We start from the raw sequence: 18,910 nt of genomic DNA on the forward strand, positions 1-18,910 counted from the left end.
GTATCAACGTACTTCCTTCCACAATACGGGTAATTTTGATCAAGGAAAAGATGAACAAAAAGATGAACAAAGAATTATCAGGAATCTTTTCCACCAGCCAGATTTGGGATCAGTGGCTCTTCTCTGTACAGAATGTCACAATGTGATTCAACTCATTTTGTTTTTATTCAGTGTTTTTTTTAAAAATATCCACAAAAGCATCTTTTCCCCCATTTTAACCAAGTTTTAAACAGCAAAGTATACATTGGGCAATCATATTAAATAAGTACATATAATTTAACCATTACAGTCCAGCAGTCAGGAAAACCTCTCAGATAACTACCCAAAAATATTTGCCGATTGGTAGGAGGGGAGAGAATACAAATGAAGTTTTAAGAAACCTAGCCAGAGGCTTAGAGTGCTTATCTTGATACCAATAATCAAATGTTGCAATGTTTAAATTTACTACATAAAAGCAGCACAGTAGAAATAATGCTGATTATTGAAAACAAGTTATGCATATGAGATTAGATTACTGTTATGAGTAAACTATTACATTTTTTAATTTCTGATCTAAAGGTTAGTTTCCAAGTCCTATTATGCATTTAATCACTGTGCCACTATTTCAAGAATTATTCTTTAAGATTTGTTTAAAATATTGCTTTAGCATACAAAGAAAAATCCCAAAACAAGAGCAAAAATATTTAATGCATATAAAAATGAGCTGGATCTTTAAACACAGAATTAAAGCTTTATCCCATGGAATAATATTGATCCATATTTCCATTATATCAGTATAGAAGCAGTTCTGAAGTAGTTCGTATATATCAATCCAGGGTTAGAATTTTTTCATTATAGAAAAGTACTAATGATAAATTCCAAATATTCATAGTTATGTAATTATGAATATAATTCAAAATCACATTGATCTCTTTAAACAATATTCTTTCCCAAACCACTAATAAATATTCAACCAAAACAAGATAACAGAACAAATAAATATGCTTTCCATCATTTTACAGTTCCAGCATAATAAAATGGATGGCCAATCCTTCTTACACATTCTGGGATGGCCAATTAGCATGAAAAAGGTAACTTAATTTTATTTTAAAATCATAACACATTCATCACTTTTTCAAACTCATCTTTTATTTAAATTTTATTTAAATGTGCATTCTGTTTATTCCAGAGTTCTTTCAAATGCAACTATTTGCATTACTAGTAAATTTAATTTAATTTTTAATTTCACAACATATGGACAGGGTTAACCATAGTTTCAAATGGGAAACGGACCATTCTAGACCAAGCCAGGTCCAAAAATGCTAGGGAATTTCTAGAAACCTGAAACTTGCACAAATTAACTATCAATAGACATAGACATACACAGTATCTACATACTATGCAAGAGAGAATCAACAAGCCAAAAAGGGAACAAAAAGACCTCCCCACCAGCAAACATGCCCTTCATCTATGCAATGATGCTGACAGATTCTACTTAAAAGTGTGGGTTGTCATCTTTAAAGCCCTTCATGGCTTGGGACTGGATTATGCGAGGAACTGTCTCTTTTTGGTTATATCCACCTGGCTGAGAAGAGGGGGGGAAGGAAGGAATATTGCTGTCTCCTAAGGTGATACATCTGGCAGGGCACAGAAGGATCTTCTCTGTAGCGGCTCCCTCTCTTTGGAACATAATTTCTGCAGAGATTTACTGCGTCCCCTCCCTTTGACACTCACATAACTCATTTAACGTTAATTAGCAAATCTACATCTAAAAGTATGCTATATATTATCTAATCTCTAAAGTAAAGGCATCAATATTTGTAGAATTTATAGAACTAGTCCAAAATTTTTAAAAACCACTTGATCAAAGGTAGCATTGTTATGAATTAAAATGCAAAATATGTTACCTTGCCATTGTCCACTTAAAAATACTAGGAATATATGTTTTGAAACAAGTTCTTGTAAGGGAGGAATACTGTCCCAAATTACTAATAACATAATACAACTACCGTACTTAAAAAAACAAAAATTACCTCAATATGTAAACAATACTTGTGCTGTTGAAACATTCATTTCCTAGTTCAGTTACTTAAGAGAACAGAATGATACACATACATTTTGTAACAAAATATAGCCAACAGTAATATACAGGTACACCATTTAGTATTTATTATATGCATTTTATATACATTATCTTTTTAAACAGCGGTACTTTTTGTTATGTTGTACAATCTTAAAAATTTGCTGATTCATAGTTCATAAAACAGAAAACTTACAAAACTCATCAAAACTCGCAAACTGATCAAAAAGATTTTTGTGGAAGACTAGAAAAAATACTTTATTGTCTTAATCATGCAGTTACACAAACAAAATCTTTAGTTACATTATAAACTGAAGCACATCTGAAAAAAACAAATCAAACGCAGGAATAACAATTCAAAACACAGCCAATTTCTGACTCTTGATTCAACTACAATTTTGCATTCTATCTGAACTGCAAATAAAAACATTTTCACTCCAGAAGTTCTGAAACAACTTCTCGGAATCAACTTTAATCCAGACGCTTAGCTGGGGGAAAAAAAGTTTGTCTGTAACTTAAAAACTATTACATGTCCCATTTTTAGTCTATTTTAGACTGTTCAAAGAGTGCCATAATAGATATACAGGGCCCATTAACATACTACATAAAAAGAATATAAAGTCCAACAAAAAGTGAAATAAATAATAGGCCATTAGCCAGATGGGTAAACCTTGATAAATAATCTCGTAAATACAGTAAGATGTACAAAATATCACATAGTGATAGGATGTCAAGATTAATTTTAAAAGTTCATTGGAAGGGCTGGACATGTTTAATTCCTCTGTGTTCCTTTTACACACATTTTTTTACAGTCCTTTAGGAAACCGGTAATGCAGTGATGATTAATTAGTATCCTATTGAAAGGACGTAGCAGAGCTTTGTTAGGCAACAAAGGGAACCGTGTTGTTACAGGGCAGCAGGCCAGCAAGATCTCTGGTTTAGGATACTATAATGCAGAAAAACGTCATCCATACAATCTTGAGCACTGTTATGACAGGCTAAATATATAAAAGACATATAAAAACTAGAATTTTATCGAAATATTTTGTGCAACTAATGCTAAATATTTTAAGTTAGTTCCTTTTTCTTTAAAGCAAAATAAAAGTTTAAAAGGGGATTCTGTGGCATTTGACCGATAAACAGAAAATACTAAGAGATGCAAAGAAAGCTACTCTTGGAGCTCACTCCCCACCACCTCACCCCCACAAGAGCACATTCCTAACCCTAAGGCAGCACACAGAGTCCAAAATAAACGTCTTTAATAAGATTTGATTCCACGTTCGTTTAAAGACACACCTAAAGAACAAATGCTCAGTTCGTATCCAGTCAAGGCTACAAATACTGGTTTGCTTTCCCCCCCACCCCCCACCCCAAAATACAGTAATTACAGTTAAATGAATCAGCCCAGTATTATTCATGAGATCGCAGTCTGACCAATTTATACCTGCCCCAAACACAGTCTCTGCTGAGGCTGGTTACATGTAGTGTCATCAGTAACCGTTACAGTGATGGCAGTGATGCATTCCCTCTTTTTGTCCAGGCAAACCTGCTACTAAAGTTCAGGCTTGCTTTATTGTGTCACACAAATACTTTAGCAAGGGCATCGGCACCTGCACTTGCAATGTATGCTTTTGAAGGGTGAAAAGCTACATCATAAATGGATTCGTCCAGCTTTTTTCTATGGGCGGTTATTTCTTGCACACATGTTTTACTGTCCAAGTTCCATAATCGAATAGAGCAGTCATGACCTGAACAAAGAGGTAAACAGAAGTGTTATAAATAAAGCACAAATGCATTACTAGGAAGTCTCTTGGCAATACAGGAGCTTGTTAACTTACTTCCAGACATCAAGTAGATTCCGTTAGGATCCACAGCTAAGCTTGTGACAGCATCCAAATGAGCAACCATCGAATGGATCATTTTACCTAGTATTAATGTACATAATAAATATGAAGAATAAAGACTTATACTTTATAAAAGATAAAGTAATTATATGATTGGAAGAAAAAAATAAGAGTGCAATACAAAATTCAAACAGAATTGACATGCAACAATGATTATCAAAAGAAAGATATTAAATTTGTAGTGCGCATAACGATTAGAAAAAACTGGCATGTCTTTTGCTTCAGTCTTGATCGCTAAAACAGATTCATTCTATAAAAATGCTGGAAATTGTGGAGAGCAACAGAAATGACTTTGAAAAAACTACATGACAACAACTTATAAAAGCATGTTTTTGTTGCTGCAGAGTTTATTCAAGGTCATCGCAATGGCTGTCCAGAAATATAATAATTGGGATAGATCATTTTTTTCTCATTAGGTGACAAAGCCACAAAACCCAACAATTCTGGTAAATGATTACCAACTCAAATTCTGAAAGTTGAATTCTTTTCAACACACTAAAACAGTGATGGCTAACCTTTTTGTTGTTGGTTGCCAAAAATGCAAAGGAATGCGTGCGATAGCGCCCGCGCGTGCCGGCACCCATAATGCAAAGTGTGCCCCCACATGCACGCACACCCCCCCCTCATGTGCGCCACACTACTTGCCTCCAAGCTGAGTTTGGTATTTCCTCCTGAAAGGGCAGGGCAGGGTGTTTTCCCCCTTCCCAGGCTCCAGGAAAGTCTCCAAAGTCTGGGTAGGGCCTAAAAGAAGCTCAATGGGCCAACCAGAAGTTTGGAAATGATCCATTTCCAACTTCCGGGGAGCCTCTGGGGGGCCAGGGGAAACCGTTTTCACCCTTCCCAGGCTCCAGAGGCTTTCCTGAAGCCCCGGGAGTGTGAAAACAGCCTTCCCCTGTCCCTCACAGGCCCTCTAGAAGCCAGAAGCGGATTGTTTCCGAACTTCCAGTTGGGCTGTTGGGGCCGTATTTTGCCTCCCCAGGCTCCGAAGGCTTTCCTCAAGCCCAGGAGGCAAAACAGCCTCCCCCAGCCCCCCGGAAGACCAAAACCCAGCTGGGCAGTGTGCAGATGCACCCAGGAGCTGACAGCTCATGTGCCGGCATATATGGCTCCATTTGCCACCTATGGCACACGTGCCATAGGTTCGCCATCAGAGTACTAAAATATTATAAAACTTCATATTGCTACAAAGTATATCAAAATAGAAGCTATGGTTATAATTGTTGACACCATGTTCGTTTCACTGGAAATTATGTACAATTCTTTCTTAGAAGAATAATATGTTAAATTGTGGATGTACCGATAGTCCTTGACTTACAACAGCTCGTTTAATGACTGTTCAAAGTTATGATGGCACTGAAAAAGTGACTTATGACCATTTTTTCAAACTTATGACCATTGCAGCATGGTCAGGACTCAATTGTGGCTATAAATTGAAGATTACCTGTGTAGTATGTTTACCATCCAAGTTGCATAATGTCACAAATAACCTTATATATAAAAATAAAATCTCATATAGAATTCAACAGGGACACAATTTCTAGATCATAATTTTATTCTATATAGGCTTAGACTGTATCTGTAGTTTGGGTTTCCCCAAAAGGAAGATTTAATTTTTTTAAAAATTAAAATGTCTTTGGGACTTATTAACTAGTGATGGAATATTTAGATGAAATAGAAATCTAATTTCACAGCTTGATTTACAATTTATTCTGTTCTATTTTGATGCTACCATTAATCTGATATTTAAGTTGACATAAGATATTCTAATATATAGAATCAAACAAAAATTACTTTGAAATGCTCACTAAATGTTATGTTTGTATGCCTCTTCCTTATTTAAGCTTTTCCTACTTTTTTATTATGTTTTAAAATAATTTAATAAATGCAGGGAATAAAATATTTATAGTTTGAGAAGACTAGAGAGTCAAACAAATATGCAAGAGAAATAAAACAACTGTTTATTAGATTACTCTATGTAATTCAGCTTTCAGCTAGATCAGGCCTGTCAAACTGGCAGCCCGTGGGCCGGATGTATCACATACAGGCCACACCCACCCCGGCTCTGCAATTAAAGTTAACAATTTGTCACGAGAAGCAATCGAGTTTGATATCCATGAGCTAAATGCTTCTCAAGTCCGGAATCATTAAAAACCATGCTTTATCCATTACTTTGCCCTTGAATCTGTAGCATTTAAAGGAGAATGTTAAAGCCCAGTTAATATACCATTTATCTTCTTTTGTAATGTACTAAGTTTTATTCTGATCCCTTATGAGTGTCAGGATGAAATACTTTTTGGATTGATAATCCTGATTTCAAAATGTTAATTATAATCACTAACAGATAATAGAAACATGAAATAGGTCAGTAACTACTAGAAAACATTATCTGATCCACTACAAAAAGGCTTCAAAATTTAGATCCTAATGACTTAATCCCTTTGAAAAATTCATCAAATAATACTTCTAACTTTAAGCTTAAGGAAACAAGCTGAGACCAACCATTACAGTCAGATGAATATGCTCTCTTTCAATCACTTTTATGATGAAAGGACAGATCAAAGAAAAAAAAAGACAAAAAGGCAAATAGAAATGTGAAGGCTAGGGATTAGGAAAGAATAGCAGAATGACAAAAATAAAAAAGACAAGACAAACATTCAAGTAAGTCCAAAATGTAAAGAAAAAGGTAAAATATAAAATTTGGAAATTTCAAGAAAACTGTTTTTATTTCCTTACCCGTTTTATTGTCAAAAAACTTTATGTGTCTATCTTCATGAGCTGTTATTGTTACAGGAAGTGTAGGATGACTTACTACTCTGTTAATGTGATTGCTTGACTGCAATCCTAGGAATGAAACAGAAGCAATTATTACACTTTAATTAAGTATAAGGAATTAAGGAAGCATTAATACAGATAGTTTGCTTTAGCCTTATATTTCAAAATCATTAAACTGTTACTATGCTATTAAATTAGTCAACTCTGCTAGGAAATTTCCACTGAGGATACAGGCAGAAGTTAAAAATTGCAATCATTATTATGAGATGGAATAACGGCAAATTTCAAATTTGACTTTCTCTGATTCTTTGCTTCCATTGAATACTAGAGAGTACAAATTTCCATCCAATCTGTGGCAAAGCATTTATTTAGAAATGGCAAAACGTAAGTTTGCAATAAGGTGAAAGCCTACAACTTTTCATTTCTCTTCTTTGTGTGCAAACAGGGGGATATAAGAGCATCAGAGCTCAAGATAAGCAATGGTTCGTTGCAATTCATTATCCTAAATGTTTAGAACTTGAACCATTTCAATTTGGTATGCAAAGTAATTCTATCAATTTGGTGCAATATGCTTATAAGAGTAATTCAAGCAAAGAAATTGAAACAAAAGAAACAAATTTACCAGAATCTGTTTGTGAGGACAGCATTACCAGTGACTGGGATGTTTCCAAATCATAGATGACAGTATTGCCAGTGCTGAACGATGTCACTATATGGGCAGGATCACAGCCTATGAAGTCAACTGATGTGGGAATTCCATATTCTAAAGCACACAGGGGGGAAAAACCCATAGATTCTGTAAAAACTATTTGTTAACCCAAATTTTTACATTTCTTCATTCAGTATTTTCTTAGAAGTACTAATTTTTAACATAATAAATCTATCTGGAAAATAATTAAAGCCTACCTAACTTTCTTCAAACCCAATTCCATTGATTGCTAGTATCTTTGTCATCCTAAAGTAAATGGATAGGATACCATCTCTTCCCACACTAATTGGACCACTGTCCCAGATCTACCAAGAAGGCATCAATATATAGCCAAAGCATGTGGTAAAAAACTTCTGAGAATTATTATAATTACCTATTAAAATTTTGAATTTTTTAGAATTACTATTAATCAACTCTTTGGTATATTTGATTTATTCTTCTGAACTTTCTTTAAAAAGTAAAGACTTTCACACAACTCACCTCTATTTCCATTGTAAGTGCAAATACAGGTCACTTTTTCTGGTGGATTCCACAATCTAACAGTGCCATCTGCTGAACAAGATAGTAAGTGATTCTTTATACCACTATAAGCGAGATCCCAGACAGCATCTGTGTGAGCGATTAATGTGCCAGCTAGAACATTTGGCTCTGTAGAAAAATTAAAAAAGATGTTAGGTTTAATATTGCTAAGGACATATTAGTTCACATGCTATAAGGATCTTAATTAACATGCTATATGGATCTTGACTGAGATCAATCCAAAGATCACAGAAAACATTGCAATTTAAATTCATATGAGCAATCATTCAGTTTATTATGGAACATAAAGGTTATCTCAGAGAGGTTAATTACGTGACTGATATTACACTTTACAACATTTATAGATAAGGCTTACCATATGTATCATATGGGTCCACATTAGGGCTAGGCATATTCCACCACTGAATAGTTGCATCAATACCACCACTAAAACACTGTTCTCCGTTAGAACTAATTGCCAAGGATAACACAGGTCCACTATTTTAAAACAAAGGGACTATTATTACTATTAATAAAACAATTACAGTTTTGAATTTAGAAAGTTAAGATTATCAACATTTTGATGCATATTTTTCTATAAATTACATAAATAATATAAAACATTTTTAATGCTTAGAAATATATTCAGAATATATCTGATTGCTGTTTTAAAGTTAAATAAAATCAAAAGAATGAATGTGCAGCCATTAAATCAACCATTTCTCATATAGAACTTTCTTTAGGCTACCTGGAGAAGCATTTGTCAGGAATATTAAAAAATTAGAAATACTCACATATGGGCTCTGAATGTGTAAATAGGTTCCACATCTAATGAGGCACTCCTAAAATAAAAATGTCAAAAAGCAATCTGTGAGCATGATCTTGACATATTAAAACTTCAGAACTTCCATGTTCTTTAACGTATGTAAATATATACTTGCTTTTTGGCAGGTACTGTTTTTTGTAAGTTCCAAAGTTTTAGGGTATGATCCTCAGAGGCTGTAACCAGCACAGGCTCCACAGGATGGAAAGCTAATGCTCGCACTCCATCAAAATGGCTGCGCAATGTATATTTAGGATTCCAGGTTTTTCTAAAAGCATCTTTGTTGGCTGGCAGCTAAAATAAAAATGAATGTTAACATTAGTAGCAAAAGCATACAGCTATATAGGTAGTCTTCAACTAATGACTGTAATGGAGCCTGACCACTACAGTTGTAAGCTGTGACAACTCTAAAAGGGGTTGATCATGTGACTAATATGGCTTTACAACCTTGTTTGCAGTTGTTAACTGAATGTTGCAGCCATTAAGCAAACTAATGGTTTGCTATGGGCACAGTTTTGCCAAAAACCAGAAATAAATGCCATCTTTTTGGCAAAACTATCATAAAACATGGTGACATGACCTTGGGTTGCTACAATCTTGGGGTCCATCTTGATTTACCATATAAGTATAAGATGCACCTTTTTTTCCTCAAAAAAAGAGGCTGAAAATCTGGGTGCGTCTTATACACCGAATACAGTATTTTTTGCCTCCCGAAGCCCCGCCCCTTACCAAAATGGCTGTGTATACCCTTATGGAGGCTTTCAGAGAGCTCCTGGGGGCTGGGGAGGGCAGAAATGAGCAAAGAACAGGCCGTTGTTTCCCCCCCCCAGCCCCCAGGAGTATAGGTTAAGCCTCCATAAGGCTATGCATGAAATTTTTTGATAAAAAACATTTTTTGCTGGTTTTTGCCCCCCCCCCCGGAGCACTCTGCAAGCCCCCCCCCTGGCTATTCATGCCTTTAAAAAAAAAAAAAAAAAAGGGCCCATTTTTGTGAAAAATGGGTCATTTTGGGGAGGTGCAAAAACTTTTTTTCCCCCTTTTGGAAAGCTCTTTAACTGATTGATGAGAATTACATTGATCAAGTGCTGTGCCAGCAGAAACACCTACCTATCTACTGTATTTCTCTCGCTCACTCTATTTCTTTCTCTCTCTCTCTTCCTTTATCTACCTACCTAACTACTCCCTCTCCCTACCTATCTACCGTATTTCTCTCTGTATCTCTATTTTTCTCTCTATCCCTCTACCTACCTACTTACCTACCTACCCTCTCTCTCCCCCCTCCCTTTATCTACCTACCTACCTACCTAAGTATTATCTCTTCCCCTACCTACCTACTGTATTTCTCTCTCTCTGTCTATCCCTCTATCTACCTACCTACTTTTAAAAAAAAATGCTTCTTCAAAACCTTGGTATGTCTTATACTCCGGGGCCTCTTATACTCCGAAAAATACAGGTACTAAGAAGCTCTGGGAAGTGACTCCCAGAAGTGATGCCTAGAATGCTATTGCAGGAAGAGCAAGTCTGTGAGTGAGTGTCTGAGTAATCATGAACAATCATGGTATGAACAGTATATAATATCAAAGAAATTACTGTTCTATTGAAAGCTTTAAGCTCACCAAATGCTCCATTAGACTTTTGGAAAAATATTCTGGGATAAATTAGTCCAAAGTGGAACTTTCTGGTATCAATGAGAAATGTTAGGTTTGGAGAAAAACCCTGCATTTCATTTCCTGAAGTGTTATTTCAACAATGAAATATATAATAATGGGGGTATCATAAGTTGGGACTCCTTTGCAGTATTAGGATCTGGAAAAGCTTGTAATTATGGAGGAAATAATGGATCTTATTGTACCAACAACTTGTATAGGAGATGCTATATATGAACTGAATTTTTTTTTAAACAAACAGCATTAGAATAATCCTACATTGCATGCATATCTACAAGATAAGAATGTTATTATTTTAGAGTAGCTATGTCAAAATTGTGATCTTAACCTAAATAAAATTATGGAAAAAACTTCTAAACCTATGTTCTTGGAATAGGTACATTTAGTTCCTGCTCCATTAGGTAACAACAGTTACTAAACCTAATGTCAGACCTGGAAGCCAGATCTTCCTAAATCTTAACATAATTTTCCCAATGAAGAAAGTGAATGTTCATTCAATACATTCAATAAATACATGGCACAGTATATTTATTGGTGTTAATTCTCCAACCAGAAATTATCTATTTACAGGATTTAGATAAATGTATATCACAGGACTGCAGTATTATTGATGGGTCTAAAGCAGTGTTTTTCAATCGTGGTAATTTCCAGGTTGTGGATTTTCAACTCCTAAAATTGGTATCACTAGCCATGCTAGCTGTGGTGCTTCTGATGCAAATCCCATGCTTCTGGGATTTGAAGTCCATATACCTGGAAATTGTCATGGATGGGAAACAGTGTTCTAAACATTTCCAAAGTTCTTGGTTCAGTTTAAAAGATACTGGGTGCTAAACATGTTATACTTACATCATAACTGTAATCTGCATCATTTGCCACAGTCAAGTCTGCAAGATCCCCAAGGCCTAGTACACTTAACAATACATCATCTGAACCCATAATAAACGACTTTCCCCCACCAGATGGAAACGTTATTGGCTCAGCTGTAAGAAACAAAACACTGTTTATTAGGTGATGTAAATTAATATATGAGCTTAAAGATGTAACTAAATATTATAAAAATATACTCTGCATAAATGCAGTGTTTTTATGCTTGTCTGAAGTTTTGCAATTTATAATGTAAGAACCATGTAACATGAGATCACAAAATGTTATACAGAATTATTTCAATTATTATATAAATTTATCAATTATTGCAGAAAATCAAGGTCTATTTTAATTCATACCTATTTTAAATATTAAGGACTACACATAAGAAATAATGCAACTAATTTGCTCCATCTTTCCAAAAGCATATTCTTTTCCATTCTTGCAATGGAAAAGTTCCTTCAATTCCCCTCTGAATCATCCTACCCTCTTGCATGTCTCCAAAGAACCTCTTTATAAAAGACTTGGTGGAAGAGAGATGCAGAAGAGATTTTGGGGATTATTTCCTCTTTGCTATCTCTTATACAACTGCTTTACCAGTTTTCCCATTACATTTTATTTTACTGAACCAAAACTTTGCAACAATGACTCATGCCCTCATCACTACATATGTAAACTACTACAATGCACCTTACATGTAGCTGCCATGTGGAAGCTTCAGCTAGTACATGATACAAAGCCCAGATGCTCATATAAGTGGTTCTGAGTATCTTACAACAGAGAACATTTATGAGAAATGGGCAACCATATAAATTAAGTCGATAAACAAAAATAAAATACAGTGATAACCAACAAAGCTCTTTATGACTTGGCAGCAAGCTACCTAAAAGACTGCATCTCCCTAACAGAACCATTATGATTTTGCTGGAAGAAGCAGTTGATTGTTCCCTACTTTTGGGAGCTCAAGGAGAAGCGATACTCATTAGTGTTGTTCTTTGCTGATAGTGCCAGCCCTTCAGAATGACTTCCCACTTGAAGTTAGATTTGTTCCTACTGTTGTCATCTTCTGAAATAATGTTGAAAGATGTTTGAGTAATGGAAGCTCATTGTTTTGGTATTCTATGCTTTATGGATTTTATACCTTTTCTAAATTTTTTTGCATTGTTTGCTTTTTATTGCAGTTTTATTTTATTTGTAAGCTAATAAGTGTGTTAAGATCACAGAAGATAAAAATTCAATAATTTTTAAATACATCATATAATATTGAAATAGCTATGTTTTAACTATAAGCAGAATTCTGCTTATAGGAGGAAGCAAGAAAGGAAACGTACTTATTTTCTTCTCCTTCTGCTACTCCAAGAACAAAGCTTTAAATATTAAAGCTGTTATACAAGGAAGTGGTACTCTCTGAAAGAAAATGGAAGGTGGCATTGCAAGCTATAGAATCAACAAAAATCCATCTTTCTTCAGTGGATGTTAACTGAAGCACACCTCTTCAGCTCAAGATATGCTTTTTCCTCCCCAAAAATAATTTGAAAAAATGAATCACTCCTTCAAATGTAATCAATAAATGGTTTCAAACCATTGGATGTTTTCATATGAATTTTAAGGATGTTCTATCTTTACACTGAGATATCAGGTTATTTATCTTAGAAACCTTTCGTGCATACTCTTCATGTTAAAATCAATTAGTTTTCAGTGCGATCATTGTAAGAAAAAATATATGAAGAATGATGTAGTTTTATTTATTTATAATTATGTGAAGCCTGTATTTCTTGGTATTGGAGAGCTCGCTGAAATTAGAAAACAAGAAAGTAACCAAAAAAATCATGCATATGCAGAGCATAGTTGGAAAATAAAATAAAAATAAATAGCAATAGCAATAGCAGTAGACTTATATACCGCTTCATAGGCCTTTCAGGCCTCTCTAAGCGGTTTACAGAGAGTCAGCATATTGCCCCCAACAATCTGGGTCCTCATTTTACCCACCTCGGAAGGATGGAAGGCTGAGTCAACCCTGAGCCGGTGAGATTTGAACCGCTGACCTGCTGATCTAGCAGTAGCCTGCAGTGCTGCATTTAACCACTGCGCCACCCTTCTATTATTAGGATATACTTTGGTTTTGACAAAGATAAAATTTATTTATTGTTTATTTATTTAAAATAAACTTCAACATGGAATGCCTGAATTTTGCACTGTGGTGAATGAGGTCATACATCCATTCCTCTATGCATCATAAGCAGATTCATCCAGCTACATTGCATATCATAAAAGTTACCACCTATCTCTTTGAATAGCTTAATGACTCAAACATTGTTAATCAGGAAAGAAGATGGTTTTATAGCAGTTCTATGATTCTGCAAAGTACATTTCTTGCTGACAATAAAGGATCCAGGACTAATAATAGTGAAAGCAGATCAACTAATGTCAAGATGTTTATGTGACTGTCCATAGTTTGCTACATAAATCTAATATATCAAAGGTTTTACATTGTAATCCATTTGTTCACTTGAAAAGATTTGTTTTTTAAGGAAAGGTTCTTTTTGCTGGAGAGAATTTTTAGGAGTATACGTTGCACAAAATATTCAAAGTTGATGAATATGTAGATTTTGATTAGCACTTATTTACATATTCCAAAATATATTAGCAATCAACTCTTTGTGTTATCAGTTACTGTGAATGCAACTTTTTTTTGGGGGGGGGGATCTTACACTAGAATGAATAAAACAGAAAATCACTGCTCACTAGAAAACTGATTTCATCCATGTCTTATAATTTGTTGCTCCCTGTTGTTTTATTAAGTTCATTTATTCTATGTATATATTTTAAACTCAATTTTAAGTATCATTTTTCTATCATTCCAAACAAAATCTGGTGAATATAAAGTGGTAGTCTTTTCAGAACCAAGTTGCAAGTGCATCTTAATATAGGCATCTGGTTCAAATGGGCTATAAATGTGCGTTATTTTATATCAAAATTTCTAAATACAAATAAATAGGTGAATTTGTTGTACCTTCCTCTGCTCTTGCACCTTCATGATCAGTCATTCTAGAAGAGGGTGACCTAGATTGATTAATGACTCCTGAAGGGATGTGGGGTAGCTCATCATCGCCCAGATCAGATATCATGTCGTGCAGTTTTGTCCTGTTGACCCCTGTAAATTAATGTCAGCAGCAAAGGTTCATTTTATTGCTCCCTCTTAAATTAATATCCATTTACACGCCCATTTTGCTAATTAATATTGTTTTAATGTGATGTTATTAAATAAAGATGCTTTCATAAAACGTATTTTGTATATTTGAAAAAGAATTAAAAATAAAGCTTCAAAAAAAGGATTCAGACTGTTTTTGTTTTTTTTAATTAAATTGCTGGTGTTCTGCTTACGGTAAAAGAGGAGAAAACTTGAATGTCTGAACTCCTTATGAAAGGCCGTAGAATTTATGTACAAACCACCCCCAGAATTTTTATTATTTGATAATACTAGAGAAGTTTGATTACAAAAAGAGAAACAATAATTGGGTGACTGGGAGGCAACAAACTGTCAACTTTCCCCCTTTTCTGGGTTTCTAAATAAAAAAGTAATTTATAAGTATCAAAGCACACTTAATGTTTAGAACCATCATTAATAACCACAAAGCTGATCTGAAACTGTTAATATGAGATGTAGCTCCAATGAAAGAATTAAAAAATAAACAAAGTACTCTCTTATATAAAAGTAAGGGAGGAAATTCACTTAGCGCATACTTTCTGGAATTCTTCCTTACTAATAGCTCCACTCCGAATCATATAAACAGGAAGGAGGGGGGATCCGAGAATGAGAGAGTCCAAAACATTCCAAGCTACTGTCCAAGTACCTGTTCACAGAGATGCACTGGGGGAAATTCTTTTTTTGGATTTTTTTCCCTACAGCCCTGGGGCAGATTCAGTTCATTTTTAAACCTATTTTTTCTTTTGCTAGCTTCTGCCTTAATCCCAAATTTTGTTCCATTCTGTTCAATTTTCAGTAAATTATCTTGTTCATAAGAGTGCTGATTTACTTTACACAATTTATTTCCAATATTCTGCTGGGATGGGGGGGGAAATTAAAATTGAGATACGACAGAACTTCTATTTCATGTATTTCTCCTGAGCAGATTGGAGTAGGCAGTTGTACTATCTCTATGCAATCCTAAATATATGTTTTGCGGCCCCAGAAATCCCATAATTACACCACAGAAATAAGAGAAAATGCCCAAATATGGGAGTTCAGAAAAGCAAAAGAAATGAGATCCATCTAGCTTTAAGAAATACAGATAGGGAAACAGAAGGAAAGCAATTCTCTGATACTATGAAAGCCACATTTGTTTTCTCCTGATGTTGAAAATACATTCAAGAAGCTTGACTCATCAAAACCACTGAAATCTATAACTGACTAATACTTATAAATAAAAGCATGCTTTCTTAGCATCTCTACATTAGTGAGCAATATTTTGTCAAATTATCCAAGATGTTCAAGCAACTATAAACTTATCTGTATTTATGATGCCTGCAGTGTCCCAGGATCAATTGATCATCTTTTGCATCCTTCTGACAAGCAGTCAATGGGGAAGGCAGACTCCCTTAACAACCATGTTGCTAACTGAACAACTGCATTGATTCACTCAACAGCTGTGCAAGCAAGGCCATAAAATGGGGCAAAACCCACTTAACAGCTGTCTTGCTAAGCAACAAAAATATTGGGCTCAATTGTGGTCATAAATCAAGGACTACTTATACTGATGAAGCCCAATTCTTCACTGCTATCTCATCCTGAACGGGTCATGTGGTGAAAGTCCCAGACTGGTTTCTGGAGTTTGTAAGAATCTACATATTAAGTCTAAGTCCTACCAAAACAGAGTTGTTTGGTAAATTTTAGGGCGAACTTGTGTTATATATATATATATCCCTTATATTAAAGGATTACTCTCTCCCCAATGGAGTTGGTATATGAATTTGGGGTTCTCCTTGACTTATGGTTTATACTACAAACAGGTAGTAGAACTTTTTCCCAGCTTTAACAAGTGCACCTATTACAATCCTCTCTGTCTAAAATGCTCCAGCAACAGGAATTACCACCCCTTTTACCACTTAAGTAATCTACTACAATGTATTCTATGTTTGGCTGCCTTTGGAAGAGACCCAGAAGCTATATGTGGTACAAAATTGCTTTGAGAGCAAACCATAAAGTAAGAATAACACCTATTCTGAAGTTGCCAGTACACATCCAGCTCAATTTTGAACTCCTGATTATTACCCTTAAAAATGCAGTATCAGGATTGGCAATACCTGGCCAAAATCAAATCTGAATCCAGTCATTTATAGAGCATCTATCTCAGGTCTGTCTTCTTCAAGGTTTATGGGACATGGGCCAGGTAACAGATATTTTTACTTTTTTTTATGCAACACTCTGCCCCATAAGCAATGATTGCCTCTCTTCTACAATTACTTCAGAAACTGCTTCAGAAAGGTCAAAATAGCATTCTTCTACAGGGCATTTGGCCCTTAGATTAAGTTAATAGTGCCTTTACCATACTAGATTTTTTACTATTGATTTATATCAATAATAAAATAAATACTATAAGCCACCCAGAGTTGTTGGATATGAGATGGCTCATTGATCAGGTGATTGCAAGGGATGATGAGAGTCTGTGCCTTCAAACATACAAAAATATGTTAATGTAACCTTACAACAAATTATAATTAGCTTCTCTTGTCATGTTTTATGTCTGGTTTATTCAGAAAGGTTTAGAATACTACTTGTAGACCATTAGGGCTAAATCAGGCTAGAATTATTGTAAATATTTTTTCCTCAGTATTATCCTTTAGGTAAATACTAATTATATTACTTACTTGGATAATCTACACTACCAAAAAAAAAGACTTTTGATTAAAAAATACATAGTCTTTGACTACAAAAGGGACTGAAAAATTTGTTAAGTGGTGTGGTCATTAAGTGAGGCAACATGTGACCACATACAATTTTATGATCTTTTCGCTGAGGTTGTTAAGTGACTCACCAGGATTATTAAGTGAGACACTGACTTTGCTTGTCAGAAGCCATCACAAATGGTGGTCAATTTACCTTGGGATACTGCAACCATCAAAAATGTGCAATGGCTGCCAAGCACCACTATCACAATCACATGACCATGGGGTATGCTGCAATGGTAGTAAATGTGGGGACCAGTTGTAAAACATTTCACCCCATTTGAACTGTTGCTAAACAAATGGCTACAAGTTACAAGGACTACCTGTAATACATGGCATATACATAAATACGTACATAGTTGAGATTATTTCAAGCACTAACATAAGCACATGATTTCTCCAGTACTTCTACCAATTGTCAACAAAGGAGCTGCTCTGCTTGTATAATAATGTGATCAAAAAAACAAATAATGTTCACACTTTCTTCAGCTGCATATAAACTAATTCTTTACTTTCTTGCTATGATTAGCAAAACTATGAACTTCAAAAATAATAATCTTTTAGAATTTTCAAAATTAAAACCTGTCATTCATTAGATCAATTCTCTACTGCAATTTCAATAAGCTTCCAACAGATGTTTGTAATTGAGATAAAGGAGAAAATAATATAACAGGTTAGAAACATTTCAGAAGAGGCAGGAAAGGCCCATTGGGAATAATGCAATTAGTACTGGGTTAAAGAAGTAATGCAAATTATCATGCAAAAAGAAAAAAAACCAATCCTCCAAAGCAGTTTTTAAACATTACTAAAGGATGAAAATATTCACTTTCATAGTCTTTATGTGTGTTTCTTTTACTGTACATGAACACACGTGGAAGTAAATTCTACTGATAGAATGTATATCTAAGATAGAATTAGAATCTAAACTTCAGCCCTGTAAACTGAGTATATTATTTATCATTTAAATTCTTCCTGCATTAAACCTACTTTGTTTAAATATTCTCTGTTAAGTAGTATTGTTTAACTTTTAAAACTTTGTTTAAACTCATGCTGCTCAGTCCATCCAAGACTACAGTAGCTACTTTCTAGGATGGAATAGAGCAGAAGAGAAAATACACTACTTAGTGTAATTCACAACTGATACACTGGAGCACTGAATCCGCATTGCCATAAGCAGATCACTGCAAACTAAAATCAAGAAGAGAGTAGCTACCAGTGCTCAGTCAATGTGGCACGTAACAGCTTATGATAATCTTTTCCGCAGCTTACATAGTAAGCCTATGAGTTTTGAGACACCCTGCAGCTCAACTATTGCAATGCCCTCTCTGTGAGGCTGCCCTGAGACATTTCAACTGGCCCAGAATGCAATCAGCGATGTGATATCCTTGCTTCATGAATGACAATGGTTGCCAGTGTGCTTCCAAGTGCAATTCAAGATGCTGGTTATTGCTTATAAATCACTACCAATTTAAGGGACTACCTATTTTTTGTGATTTGTGCCTGGATGATATACACCAACAGAGTTGGTATGCGCAGGTTCCTTCAACAAAGCAGTGTAATATTTTGGGACTTAGGAAGTTCATAGCATCCCCTTAAAATCCCCATGGTTTCTCCAATAGCACCACAGAGGGCCTCAAAGATGTGGTT

The 18,910-nt window shown here is 34.9% G+C and overlaps 1 protein-coding gene across 5 annotated transcripts in view; it reads right to left on the reverse strand.

Moving 5' to 3' along the window:
- Positions 1–2,125: 2,125 nt before the first annotated feature.
- The window catches only part of STRN3 (striatin 3), a 41,590-nt gene continuing 24,805 nt past the window's right edge, over positions 2,126–18,910 (reverse strand). For 3 of the 5 annotated variants that reach the window (XM_014068142.2, XM_014068143.2, XM_014068141.2), the window contains 10 exons: positions 14,331–14,471; positions 11,300–11,433; positions 8,905–9,080; positions 8,758–8,805; positions 8,340–8,461; positions 7,925–8,092; positions 7,358–7,498; positions 6,697–6,804; positions 3,898–3,984; positions 2,126–3,807 (listed from right to left, as the gene is read on the reverse strand). In XM_014068142.2, coding sequence (XP_013923617.2) covers positions 3,638–3,807; positions 3,898–3,984; positions 6,697–6,804; positions 7,358–7,498; positions 7,925–8,092; positions 8,340–8,461; positions 8,758–8,805; positions 8,905–9,080; positions 11,300–11,433; positions 14,331–14,471 — 1,295 coding nt within the window. In that variant the 3' untranslated portion in view covers positions 2,126–3,637. The remainder of the gene's footprint in view (positions 3,808–3,897; positions 3,985–6,696; positions 6,805–7,357; positions 7,499–7,924; positions 8,093–8,339; positions 8,462–8,757; positions 8,806–8,904; positions 9,081–11,299; positions 11,434–14,330; positions 14,472–18,910) is intronic. The other 2 variants (XM_014068144.2, XM_014068145.2) reach the window with 1 other exon arrangement.

Source organism: Thamnophis sirtalis, unplaced genomic scaffold (assembly GCF_051295495.1).
Source record: "Thamnophis sirtalis isolate CommonGarterSnake01/CBP01778 unplaced genomic scaffold, rThaSir2_p1.2 scaffold_1, whole genome shotgun sequence".
In the NCBI taxonomy this organism is placed as follows: Eukaryota; Metazoa; Chordata; class Lepidosauria; order Squamata; family Natricidae; genus Thamnophis; species Thamnophis sirtalis.